The sequence below is a fragment of the Limulus polyphemus genome, unplaced genomic scaffold (genome assembly GCF_000517525.1).
Source record: "Limulus polyphemus unplaced genomic scaffold, Limulus_polyphemus-2.1.2 Scaffold606, whole genome shotgun sequence".
In the NCBI taxonomy this organism is placed as follows: Eukaryota; Metazoa; Arthropoda; class Merostomata; order Xiphosura; family Limulidae; genus Limulus; species Limulus polyphemus.
Window position 1 is genome coordinate 88,391 of NW_013666216.1, and position 13,355 is coordinate 101,745.

At 34.4% G+C, this 13,355-nt stretch overlaps 1 protein-coding gene across 1 annotated transcript in view; it reads left to right on the forward strand.

Annotated features, from left to right (window-relative positions):
- Positions 1 to 1,148: 1,148 nt before the first annotated feature.
- LOC111085765 overlaps positions 1,149 to 13,355 on the forward strand; it is a 17,953-nt gene continuing 5,746 nt past the window's right edge. The window contains exons 1-6 of the mRNA XM_022385923.1: positions 1,149 to 1,295; positions 3,034 to 3,172; positions 4,140 to 4,343; positions 6,208 to 6,427; positions 10,066 to 10,303; positions 11,953 to 12,076. Coding sequence (XP_022241631.1) covers positions 3,047 to 3,172; positions 4,140 to 4,343; positions 6,208 to 6,427; positions 10,066 to 10,303; positions 11,953 to 12,076 — 912 coding nt within the window. The 5' untranslated portion in view covers positions 1,149 to 1,295; positions 3,034 to 3,046. The remainder of the gene's footprint in view (positions 1,296 to 3,033; positions 3,173 to 4,139; positions 4,344 to 6,207; positions 6,428 to 10,065; positions 10,304 to 11,952; positions 12,077 to 13,355) is intronic.

Below are 13,355 nucleotides of genomic sequence, written 5' to 3' on the forward strand. Positions count from 1 at the left end.
GTTTAATTTTTTAAGCATGGTGACACAGTATATAAAGTTTTAAATATCTTGGGGCTGCTAATTAAGGAATGATTTGTGGTTAATGCATTTTTAATTTACTTTGTTTAATTAGCTATGTTATTCGGTATGTGTCATCAAACACTGCTATTTTTTTCACAGTTTAATTTTACACATTTAACTATCAAGCAACAAATGACTAAGTGAACGTTTTTGTGAAACATTAAATTGAGCTTATTTGAAGATTTTAGCCGTTATATGTTCATGTTCAGAGGCAAAATTCATTAGAGGTAATCAGAAATAAGTGTTCTCGGAATAAACATATTAATGGATGTATTTTTAAAGTGCATCATTTATTTGACACGTTTTATACAGTACACTATAACATTTGCCTAGGTTAAAAGCGTAAAACAAATGTTCCATTTACAGTAGTATTGCAAAGAAATAATACACGTTTATCTGTTTGAGAATGAAAAAAAAAGCCCAGAAGATATAATGCCAGTTTTTTAAAGTTTGTCTGTTACAAATTTACGCGCACAGCTATTCAAGAACTATTTACGCATAGTCAGCCTTAAATCTGAACGGATAGACTAAAGGAAAACAGCTAATTAACAGCAGCACCACCAACTTTTGGGGAAGGCTATTCTTCTCTGTCTGAATTATGAGAGTTGATAATCACTCTCAGTAATGCACTCACAGCCTCAAAGTACGGAGCGTGTTTTTGCGAAAACGAGATACGAACCATGGACATTCGGATGTAAAATCTTGACATGCTAGCGAATAAGCCACGCCCTGCCCAATTTTCATAGATTTATGTGAACTGTAATTCCATATTTTCTCGGACAATACACTTTTATACAAATTTCATCTTAATTGCATGCTGAAAGATAACCAATAGATAACATAGATTGATCGGTTTACAAGCCAAGAAATATTATTATACGAAGTTTTTGAAATATGGAAATAAAAGTGCTCTGTGTACTGGTAATATATCGTATGATACTTTTTATAATACTGGATGTTTGATTCCCACTCTTAATGATCTGATAATAACTTGATGTCTTAGTCTTGATTACCCGCATAACCCTAAGCTTCGAGAAGTAGTCTTATCGTTGTGAACATTTATAATAGAACATATGTCCTTTATTCGGGCTACATTTCTGCACATGCTCTACTTCTGTATACAAGTGATAAACCTCCTCAACCGGATATGTTGTAGAAAGAACTGACTCCTGCCACCTGGTGGTTTGAAACTGTCTTCTATAGCAAACCGAGTTAAAGAGCTTCATTGAGAAGAGGTAAATAGTTATATTTTTGAACTAACGACCAATGACTTGTAAATAATTTCAAATTCCCGTAAATGTAACTTACTTAATAACAGGTTTAGGGATATTGTTTTCATTAATTTTTGGTTTGCTGTTAAGCACAAACTTGCACAATGGGGTATCCATGCTATTCCCAGCGCAGGGATCGACCACCAAATTTTACAGTTTACTGCTGAACTACAGAGGATAGGGGGATTTTTTTAAAGTTATGAATCAAGTTTATTGCTGAACTACAGAGGATAGGGGGATTTTTTAAAGTTATGAATCAATAAATAATATCTTAGTATACTCTGATGGTGGTATTAAGCCGAATAGACGTGATACATTGCCGCTTTTGATCTGTGCTTTGGAGGGATCCGGAGAAGGCACTTCGGTAATTTTTATTAGGTACCTAATTCGAACCTATACAAAGCTTTTCTATAAAACTATGGAAACACTTCCACATAACATTTAAATTAATCCAAAATCTTTGACTAATAATATAGTCTTTTTAAAGGTATAAATATTTTGATCTATTCTAACCTGTTAATAAATTCGCTGACTGAAGTTGAAATGTTTATACACATCGGCTTTTCTACGAAACCAGTTTACTTTTGTACCAGGTCAAATGTGTTTCGTGTACAGTTCTACATGTTATGATCTATGGAAAATTTCGAGAGTTACTTTGTGTTTCCTTTGAGTGTATTTTTGTTTTGTTTGTTTATTGGTTGTTAAACATAAGGCTTCGCGATGGTCTATTTGTGTTTCGCCCACCGCTGGTATCGACAGTCTATTTCTAACGTTATAAGCCTTCAAACTTACTGCTGAGTCATCGTGAGCGCTTATTTTCATGTAGAAAACTTAATATGAAATTAAATGTAAAATTGTTCATGACAGTTAAACTTTTTTAGGGAGTCAGTGTTGTGGGAATCACTTGAAGTTGAAAACGACAACAACGTTAGAAATACTGTTGAAATAAACTCAACAATATTATATAAATCCATTTTAGGTGATTTAAAGCAGACTTTTAAATTTTTAAACACATTTGTGGTGGGTCCCTCAGCGGCCCAGCGATAAGTCTGTGGGCATATAACGCTAAAAATCGAGTTTCGATACCCGTGTAGGCACAGCACAGATAACCCATTCTGTAGCTTCGAGCTTAACAGCAAACAAACAAAGTTATGGTGGACCACAAGTCCATTTTCTGTGTCTGATGTACGTATTACCTTTAGCTTGACAAAGTGCTACTCCTCCTATTCGTATTTGCTCAGATTTTTTTTGTAATCGTTATTGACTTATGACTGTGCTACTGAATTACATATTTAACATTTTACTGTGCTTGTCTTAAGAAACAGAAAAAATAATTGTAGTTCTTTTACCATATACATTTTACGTTTTATTCCGGTAGCTTATAGTACTTAAATTCGGAGTTCGATCCCCGCGACATGCGCAGCGCAGATAGCCCGTTGCGCAATTTTGTGCTAAAACAAACAAAACCGACAGCAAAAATGTCTGTGTTTAAACAAATATATTATATGACCAAGAGTGACTGTTTATTGTTCTGGACATTGTATGTGCCAGTAATGATATATATATATATATAAACTTTCTTGCAGAATTATAGAGTTCATACAAATATTGAATATATATTACTTTATACTATTATTAACAACACATTATTTCTTTATTATTTATTAGCGCAAAATGTGAGGTATTAATGTACTATTTTCAGGCCGAATTTTAGGATGACTGCATTAATCCCAATATTAACCACGGTCACCTTGTACCTTGGAGCAACTTTTAATCTGCTAAAATATGAAAAAGCTGCCGTAGACGTCTTCAATTTAAGCAGTCTTAGGGACAAAGTCTTGGTAAGCCAAAGCTATTACAATATGTTTTCTGGACGAAGTGCATTTAAACTTCTAAATTATGGTACCTCTCTTGTTAGATCAAGGACTAATGTAGGTTTAAGGTAATATAGGCCATAGTGAAATATCATCTATTTTAGGTAGCACTGTTTCATTTGAATTTGGATACAAGCCCCAGAATCACACAAATAGTTAAATATAGCTGAGTATTTTACGATGAGCGAATGATGTATGTGTTTATTGTGTCATTATGATATACTAGCTGAGAGTACCCTTTAGGGAAGTAAAAATTGTATAAAGAACAATTCTAGATAATGTTTCCCTTCCATTTTTCTTTTGTTATTACATCAGTAAGGACCTTGTTAGATGCTAATTGTATACCTTGTTTTATGAAAGGCAATAACTGATTCATTTCAACGATTAAGTGCTCATGTACTTAAATTCAAAGCCTAAAGTGTATAAAAAACTGGAAACGTACCATATCTAAGGGTATTTTTTTATCCCCTTATCGGGAGAAAAATCCTAAAACATAATATCCCATGTACACTGTCGGACAGTTTTTAGTTACCATACCAAAAACTATGGTAATCAAGCTAGTCAACTGTGGGTGATGGATACTAACACGTACACATACATAGTTATCATCTTTATGATAAGATTACTTAATATGTAATAATACTATTTTAAAAAATAAATAAATATATTATAACTGAAAGGCTGTTGCTTAGGGTTTGAGAGGATATTAGCTTGTTTAACAAGTTAACAATATTTTGATTTATGAAAAACTAAGAGCTAGGCCTAAAATACAATGTTTATATTTTTATTACTAGGATAATGCTTCATGAAACAGATGATATGAGTTCTGTACTGTACTAAAAAAAAAGAAAAAAAAGCAACTTATGTTGTGTTTGAAAAGTGACTTTGGTTACAAAAGGTTAATTTTATGAAATATTCTTCTCGCTTTCTTTAGACTATAGACCGGAGCTTCACAAGGTCCCAGTATCGTTTAATTGAAACATCTTCTGAAGCTCGAGATTTCTTGGACGTCACAGGGGACCTGTCTCTTCGTGTAAAGAGTGGCTCGGTGGAATTTAGCGGGGCTGGATCGTATTTGAAAGATAGCGAAAGTGGAGAAAACTTCGTCGAAATGCTCGTAAAAGTCGAGCATGAAACAGTAACTAAAAGACGAATTCATTGAAACCCTAGACTTAGTATATAATCTAAAGATTGTTTGTTTGTTTTAGTGCAAAGCCACATTGGGCTATCTGCTGTGTCCACTGCGGGGAGTCGAACGCCGAATTTTAGCGTTGTAAGTCCGTAAACTTACCGCTGACTCACCGTGTGGACTAATCTAAGGGAGAGATACTAAACAATAATACAAAATAAAACAATACAAAATAATACTAAACAATAATACAAAAAAAAACAGGTCATCATCCATTTTTTTTTTGTTTTTTGCAAATGCAAATATTAGGTTATTTGCAGTTGAATTACTAGAAGATTAAAGCGTATATACAGAGTGTTGAGTAAGTTATATTAAAACAATTTTAAGTACGCAAATCAGCAATTGCTGTGACAATCACAGCCAATATAAAATCTCGGTGGAACTGAATGTATCAAACTATTTGACACTACTTGGATTTATGATGCTGTTGAAAATTGATCGCTTTCCGAAAGGACGTGTAACAGCCCTTTCCAGCTAAATATTAATACATTCAGATTGGGGGTTTTGATTTTAAGATAGAAATATCCGTCTTACTTAATGGCATTGCAGAACAAAAGAATGTGAATTATATTGGGTCACCAGAACCACCTAGAAAAAGATCTGCAACAAGTCGTATCTCAGCCATCGTAAGCGAAGTGTGACGTCTTGTAACAGGTGATAATCTACGAACACAAAGGTCAGAGACAAATGCCGTCCACACACACCCTAGGCTACAGCACACAGCATAATCAAGGATTTTCTTATGGAAACAAGGCCAACAGGATATGGATTCATCAAGATAAGGCTGCCAGTCATACCTCTCGCTCAACCGTTGCACACCTCAAGAAGCTACAGAATGAAACGAGTGTTTATGTAATTCTATACAAAGACATACCAGTCAAATTGATACTCACAACACCTTTGGATTTCTGTTTGATCGGAATGTTGAAACTGGTGCTGGAAAACCTTCGTCCTCGTATACTAGATATATTATGAAAAGAATGCAGGAAGAAATGATGAGCTTCGGACATGATGAACTTACGACAGAGCGTTTTGCAAATGGAAACTACGTTGCAGGGCTATTGTTAAGATGCACGGACATCAGATAGAGTATGAGCGAACATGGCGACATGGACTGTAACTATGTGGAGAGGCTCAAAAATCGTTTTAATATAACGCACTCAACCTCTATAGTATCTAACACATTTCTATTTTATTTGTACTAAACTAACTGCATTATTTATCCGTAGAATTATACACGGATTTTTCTATACATTAAAATACCTTTATTTGCGAGCTTTCGGCCCTCTTACTGGAGCCTTCATCAGACAATAATGTACTGACCTAATACTGTTGCCCGATGAAGGCTCCGGTAAGAGGGCCAAAAACCCGGCAAATAGAAGTATCTTAACGTATAGAAAAGTCCGTGTATAATTCTACATATTAATTTACCTTCGTTATGGGTCTTAAAAAACAAGCATTATTTATCTCCTACTTCGTAAAAGGTGCTTGAAAGTTATAAACTCTGCTGTCAGTATGTGCTGGTGTTTACATATATATTATAAGTAAGAATGGTATATTAAATTAGCTATATTCGCTACTGAGTTGATTTTTAGTTCTGATCTATGCAGGGATCTTGCTTTGATCAGAAGTTAATGGCAGTAAGTGTGACAAAGCTATGCTGAATTTGCTATTTAATTGGAATGATATATTTTTGACGAGACCCGGGGTAGATTCGGAGTGAATAATGTGTGCGTAAAAAGTACTAAAATCACTTTTTAAAAATGTATAACTTGAAATGTGCTGCATTATTTTCAAATATTTATTTCGCTAGGTGACGGAGACAATTCCATCTAACATACAACATTTAAGCGGATGGCAAGAAAGGCCCAAAGAACAAGTTGGTACTCACTATGTACGTAGTCTTGTGTATGGAGGAGATTTGGTGGCTTGGGTTCGGTTTAAAGCCTCTAACCGAACCGAAAAAGAAAAGATTAAAGCAGTTGTGGCAGCGAATCTGAAATTTAGTGGTAACTTGGACTTAGATGCAAAAGGTAGGTATAAAAATTACAAGCGTTCTTTTACATATACCTGTATCAATAAAGAAAGAATATTTACTGTCCAATTGTTGTGATATAAAATGAGTTACTAAAGCTTGAGAATATGACAAAAATTAGAGAAACGACGCCATTTTTAGGACCTCAGAGTCACGTTGAGTGGTGATATACTACATTATTGAGTCAGGTTGGGCGATAATATACTACATTATTGAGTCAGGTTGGGCGATAATATACTACATTATTGAGTCAGGTTGGGCGATAATATACTACATTACTGAGTCAGGTTGGGCGATAATGTACTACATTATTGAGTCGGGTTGGATGATAATGCATTACATTATTGAATTAGGTTGGGGGATGATGTAATACATTATTGAGTCAGGTTGGGTGGTGAGCAACTACATTACTGAGTCAGGTTGGGCGATAATGTACTACATTATTGAGTCAGATTGGGTGGTGATATAATACATTACTGAGTCAGGTTGGGCGATAATGTACTACATTATTGAGTCAGATTGTGTGACGATGTACCACATTATTGAGTCAGATTGTGTGACGATGTACTACATTATTTAGTCAGATTGGGTGACAATGAACTGCATTATTGAGTCAGATTGGGTGGTGATATACTACATTATTGTGTCAAGTTAGGTGATATGTATTGCACTATTATGTAAGGTTGGGTGACGATGTACTACATTACTGGGTCAGGTTGAATGATGCCGGGTTGGGTAATAATGCACTACATTATTGTGTAAGGTTGGGTGACGATGTACTACATTATTGGGTCAGGTTGAATGATGCCAGGTTGGGTAATAATGCACAACATTATTGTGTAAGGTTGGGTAATAATGCATTACATTATTGTGTAAGGTTGGGTGACGATGTATTACATTATTAGAACTTTGTTTTTATCAAAAGCATCTGATCAAAACTGCAGTGTAAAAAATGCACTGTAAAATTTAAGGTGAAGAAAAACCTTAACACTAAAAATACATATATTTTAAAACTTCGTTTTGGTATTAAGACTGAATATAAATAACAATACAAAATCATCCGTTGTGATACTGGCCACTCAACATGATTTAGTTAACAAAGGAAATATATATGCACTTAAACAATGGAGCTTTTGTCATCACACAAAAAAAATTCCATGCACTTTCAAAATTTTCCAATTTTTCTGTCAAATTTTGTACGTCTGGATGAATTCATTCTCTTGACTTGAGCTTCTTTCTGCTCTTTGAATTTATATACTTGAAACACGGGCTTTATGTACACAAAAACAAACTATAATACTGGTCTGGCACAGTACATGTTCAAAAATTTATATTTTAAGAAAGGTTTCTAAACCACTGGAGTATTTCCTGTCTATATTACGCTAATCAGCTTATATGAAGCACTTCTGTACTTACTACATTGGAGCTGAATACTTATTTGGGATTCATAATTGAAAATATAATAACCTGCAAACAAGATAGCGACAGGTTGCTCCTCAAGTAACAACTTGCTCATCGTTTTCTCCGAAACCACTAGAAGAATGCTATCCCAAAAGAAACACCTGCCTGCAAATGAAACTGCAAAAATACATGAAAACAGAGATTCGAGAATAAGAAAGTTCAGGCGGAGAAAGCTTTATTCTTCTGGTGTTTTCCACAGATGTCATCTTTATCTGAAGTTGTGTAGGGATGACTTTTTCAGCTGCTAATGTAGCTCTTTCATCACATCAAACTAGTCAATGCTAACATTATCTATCAAACAAAACGGTAGTTCTGTAGCAAAAAAGAATTTGTTTTAGAGCAAAGCCACATTGTACAAATTGCTACGTCCACCGGAGGGAATCGAACACCGGATTTTAGCGTTGTAAGTCCATGGACCAGGGGACGGAAAAGAAAAAAGAAAATAATTGTAGTTTTTTGTGTTTACAGAGTTTGTTACATAAAACACACGTGCTTATTATTCTTCTGCAGAATTAAAAAGCCCCCCAGTGGCACAGCAGTATGTTTGCGGATTTACAACGCTAGAAACCGGATTTCGATACCCGTGGTGGGCAGAGCACAGATTGTGTAGCTTTGTGCTTAATTACAAACAAAAAATGGAAAATGTTTTCGTTTATCCTGAGAATTATACAACTCCAGGAGATGGTTGAAAAAATTCACTTTAAATTTACCAGAAATTTTCAAAATTTTCAGAACCTCCAATTTTTGTTCAGCAATAAAACACATACACACATTATTGCAAGTATTATTGTTCTAAGTTCTATGACTACAAAACAATTCAGTGCATACACTTTTCAAGGTTCGATTGTCAAAAGTTATAAAACCCGCTTTAAGATGACTTTTAAAATAACCTGTATTTCGGCATTATTCACCGCTAAGGGAAACAGCACCAAAATTTTAAGCACACCAAGTGCGGTATCGAACGTTGTACTGAGTACTTGCAAGGCGAGCACCTAGCGCTGTTCTTCTGTGTTTACTAAGCGCTTGATTTTCATCGTATTTCTGAATGAAAGTGCTATTAATTAAGGACCATCCGAGAATACTGCAGCGTAAATCGAATACAGCAAGCGTTTTGTTGACGTCGATCGCTGAAATTAGATTGGTATGCTTTTCACCAGTAAACCCGAACTTATAGTAATCACCAGGCCGTAATCGTGGTATAACTCATCAATAACTTTACGATAAAATGATTTTCTATGCTTTGTATTTTATTTTGTTTGTTTTACCAATACAAGTTTTTTACTTCTTCTCTCGAACTGACGCATACACACATATACGTGAACGATACACATACCGGCGGATACTACACGTATTCGGTGCGCACAGTTTTTGTTTTTAATGTAAACAAGTGCGTATTTATGCGGATACGCACCTTCCCTTCACTTCCTAATCATATGTAAACTACTTAATAATGTATGTAGTATTAGCAATATCTTGATGTGCGTATTACTTTCCTGTATGAGGTGTTTCTCTTTAAATGTCTGGTTAAAAAATACTGATTACAGTGTGTGTTGGGTGATGTAACTCACAAAAATACGTGAAACTTGGCAGTGTAAGTGTGTTGGGTGATGTAACTCACAAAAATACGTGAAACTTGGCAGTGTAAGTGTGTTTGGTGATGTAACTCACAAAAATACGTGAAAACTTGGCAGTGTAAGTGTGTTTGGTGATGTAACTCACAAAAATACGTGAAAACTTGGCAGTGTAAGTGTGTTGGGTGATGTAACTCACAAAAATACGTGAAAACTTGGCAGTGTAAGTGTGTTGGGTGATGTAACTCACAAAAATACGTGAAAACTTGGCATTACTAGCATGATACCTTTAATTTATGTGCAGTAAAAACTATTTGGTTCCTAATTTACCCAGGAATCATTACTAAGCTACACTGAACAAGATGTGACCAGGTGATTTTGAATCTTCAAAATCCCGCGTCCCCTAATTCAATTAATAATACAACTGTTAAAAGAATTACAATATATGAATATATATATATGAAATAGTGGTGAAAAATAATTTTAACTTTAATGAAAACTTTGATTTGGATCTAACAGATAGACAACTAACCATTATGTTTGCTCATAGCGACATCTCTTAAAATATTCTGTAATCAAACATAATTTTCTATGTGTTCGTCAGGGCAATTTGAGAAAATTCAAGAAGAACTTCAAGAGAGTTATCGCGTGGAAATCGATGTGTCTGCCACCGTGCCTCCTAGGAGCCCACCTCAGACTCCACAGGAACTGATTGATCTGGTCCAGGAATACCCAAGCTTAGTGAAGCAGATCAACCAAGGAAAGGGCAATCCTCTTCGAGCTGAGCTTGTCCCTTTAGCTATGCTGGATTCCAATTACAAGTTTAATTATATCGTTAACAGGTGAACAGATTATTTACAGCCTAATCTCGGTTATCGTATAAATTATATTCATGTGGTTTTGTAAAACAACAACAATATGTTATTGTAAAAAAGCTAAAACTACCTATAGATGGTTTGACGTGGATAATATAGAGAATGAGCTTTTTGTTTCTGTTTAAATAACTACCATTGCTAGAGAAGTTTATTTTTACGCTTTCTGAATGTCGTTATATAAGTTAAGCACAATAAAAAATTCACACTACGTTAAAAGAAAGCGATTCGAAAGCACATTCATAAAAATAAAGAATGTTTGAAATTAACGTATTATCACAATGAGATGACGTCATTGATTTATTACAATACTTTTAAAGTTGTGGAATTTATTCTGTTTGAGAAAGAATTAATATAAATTATATTTTGGTATATACAAATATATTTTGTAAATTATGGTAACCGAGATTCTTTTATGTTTTAAAGCCACTAGCTCAAGTATACTGGAGCGATTAAACAATTTACGACTTTTTTACAACAACAAACCCAATTATCCTGCACTTGATATTCACCTATATAATGATAATTTACCCGGAAATGACATCTTATACATACAAAAACAGCCAGGTTAGAATAAAGGTGTGATGTCAAAAAAAAGATACAAGTTAGACAAAAAGGTAAATCCTGTAAATATGTATTATGAAAGCAGATAAGTGGGTTTTATTTATAATAAATGTAAGATAATGCATGTGGAGTGTCACAGTTTGAGTATAATTTTGATGAGAATAGCCTTAACAGTGTTATGGAAGAAAAATATCTTGGTGTTATTGTTGATTAGTCTTTCATGCAATGTGCTGATGCTAGTGCAAATGTTAGTTTGTATCTACACAAATGTTGAATACAAGTCTAAAGAGGTTATAATGTTAATGTATAGGTAATTGGTTAATCCACATTTGGACTATTGTGTTCAGTCTTGGGCTCCTTACCTCAAAAAAGAACATTGAATTATTGGAAAGGGTTCAGAGAAGGGCTACTAGGATGGTACCTGGGATAGAAAGGTTATCATACAAGGATAGGTTAAGATCTCTGAACTTGTTTTTTCTTGAGAAAAGAGCATCTGATTGAGGTGTTTAAGATTGTTAATGGAATTGATAGTGTTGATGTATCATATGTGATTTTACTTAATGGTGAGAATGGTAAGACTAAGAAACACAAACAGGATGGTTGACCATAATATTTCAAATAATCATCGTCTTCCTCTGCCTTGCGCCAGCCCTTTTAAGCTTCTCTAGCATATTTTAACGTAGAAAAAATAACGTACTAGAAAAGATGCCAAGCAAAGCAGTTAACCCCCTTTATCTAAGGATGGTAAACAACAACAACAGAAATTTCAAGCATACTTACGTCTTGCTGTCACTATTTTGTGATCCGAAGGTATAAACTTCTTCATAATTTTTATCTTGACTTACTTCATCCTAATCAACTCCTAGGCAAGTTTTGTTCACTAAATTTTAGTAAAGTTTATATATTTCTCTATCTATCATAGAATTTAAGTTTCCTATACTGATGCAAAGTTTCAAGAAGTGACAGATGAGTTAAATGTGATGTCGTAGACTCCTTGTACAAAATTCAAAATAATTCAACACTTGAAATATAAATTTCAAATTTGGACTTTCCAGTGCTGTTTACGGAATGCTTGAAGAAGTAGAGAGAAAATTTGACGATATTCGAATCAGCAAGACTGCATTTCTTAAATGGAACTACAATAGACCACCAGATGCTACTGAGGAAAAAGAGAAGATGGTGAGGGACCGACAACATTTTTGTTTTGATGTCTAAAAAGAGAAAATTATAACATTTAAGAGTTCTATATGTTTTGTGTACAACGGATCCAGCTAACTGGGCACTTTCAAAACTTTTTTATAACTAAAGGGTGTAGATCTGAGTATGTAACTAAAACTTCAAAGGCATATTAAACATCTTTGGCTCTTACAACTTTTATTCAATGAATCTAAGTAGCATGGATGTTTTTGATGGTTTTAAAATAACGTTTGTTTTCTCACGTATCTTAGACTTTCAAAAATATGGCGCAACAAAACAAATTCTACTCTAACTTATACAAAAGGAACGAGAAAAAAAAATTAAAGAAACATACAATTAAGTTTCGTTTTCAACCTTCAGATGTCAAATATAATGTGCTAAACAAGTGATGGACGTTGCCCAGTGGGTAGCGCACTCGGACTGTGAATCCGAGGATTTATGGTCTGTGGCCAGTTGCCTTAAAAACGCGCTCCGCACTTCGGAGATGTGGTTGTACTATAAGAGCACCTGTCAAATCCTACTATACGATTAAACAAAAGTAGCCCAAGTGTTGGCAGTGGGTAATGTCCCTTTGCCATTGTCTAATCTATCAATGCAAAAATAGGGACAGATATGCGCAGATGTAGTTTTGCGCGAAATATTAAAAAAAAACACAGGTCAAATCCTACAAGCAGGATTATTTCTTTGTAATTGATAAAAACTACTGTAGGAGTCGTGCATCACACTTTAGGTTTTTTTTTAAGTTTGGCTGCTGGAATTTAAAATTCTAATTTTCAACCTGATCGACACCTGCGTATTTGACTTGCTGAACGACCAATTGAAATACTCTCCAGGATTCACCATTCTTTCCAATTTTAAACAATTGATTAGAGGGAGGACAGCCAGCTAGCAGCATTTATTCCCCTAGGGCTCTGTCTTGCCCCCTGAACCGAATAACGGGGCTAACTGTCAATCTTATAAAAAACACACAGACCTGAAAATGCGTAGCGTATTCAGCAGCATACACTCTCGAAGCATTTCATTCATAGTTCGATACCCTAATTACAAGGCTGACTCTGGTTGTTTTACAGTTTAAACCTGGGCTATGTTTATTGTATATTTTACTAACACCTGAAGTTTTGTTAATAAACAGCTTACTTAAAAAAAAGAGAAACAAATAAGAAACTTCAGTACCTTTACTTAATTTTAACACTAGTTATATATATATTATATATATATATATATATATATATATATATAATATACACTATTTGTCTTATTA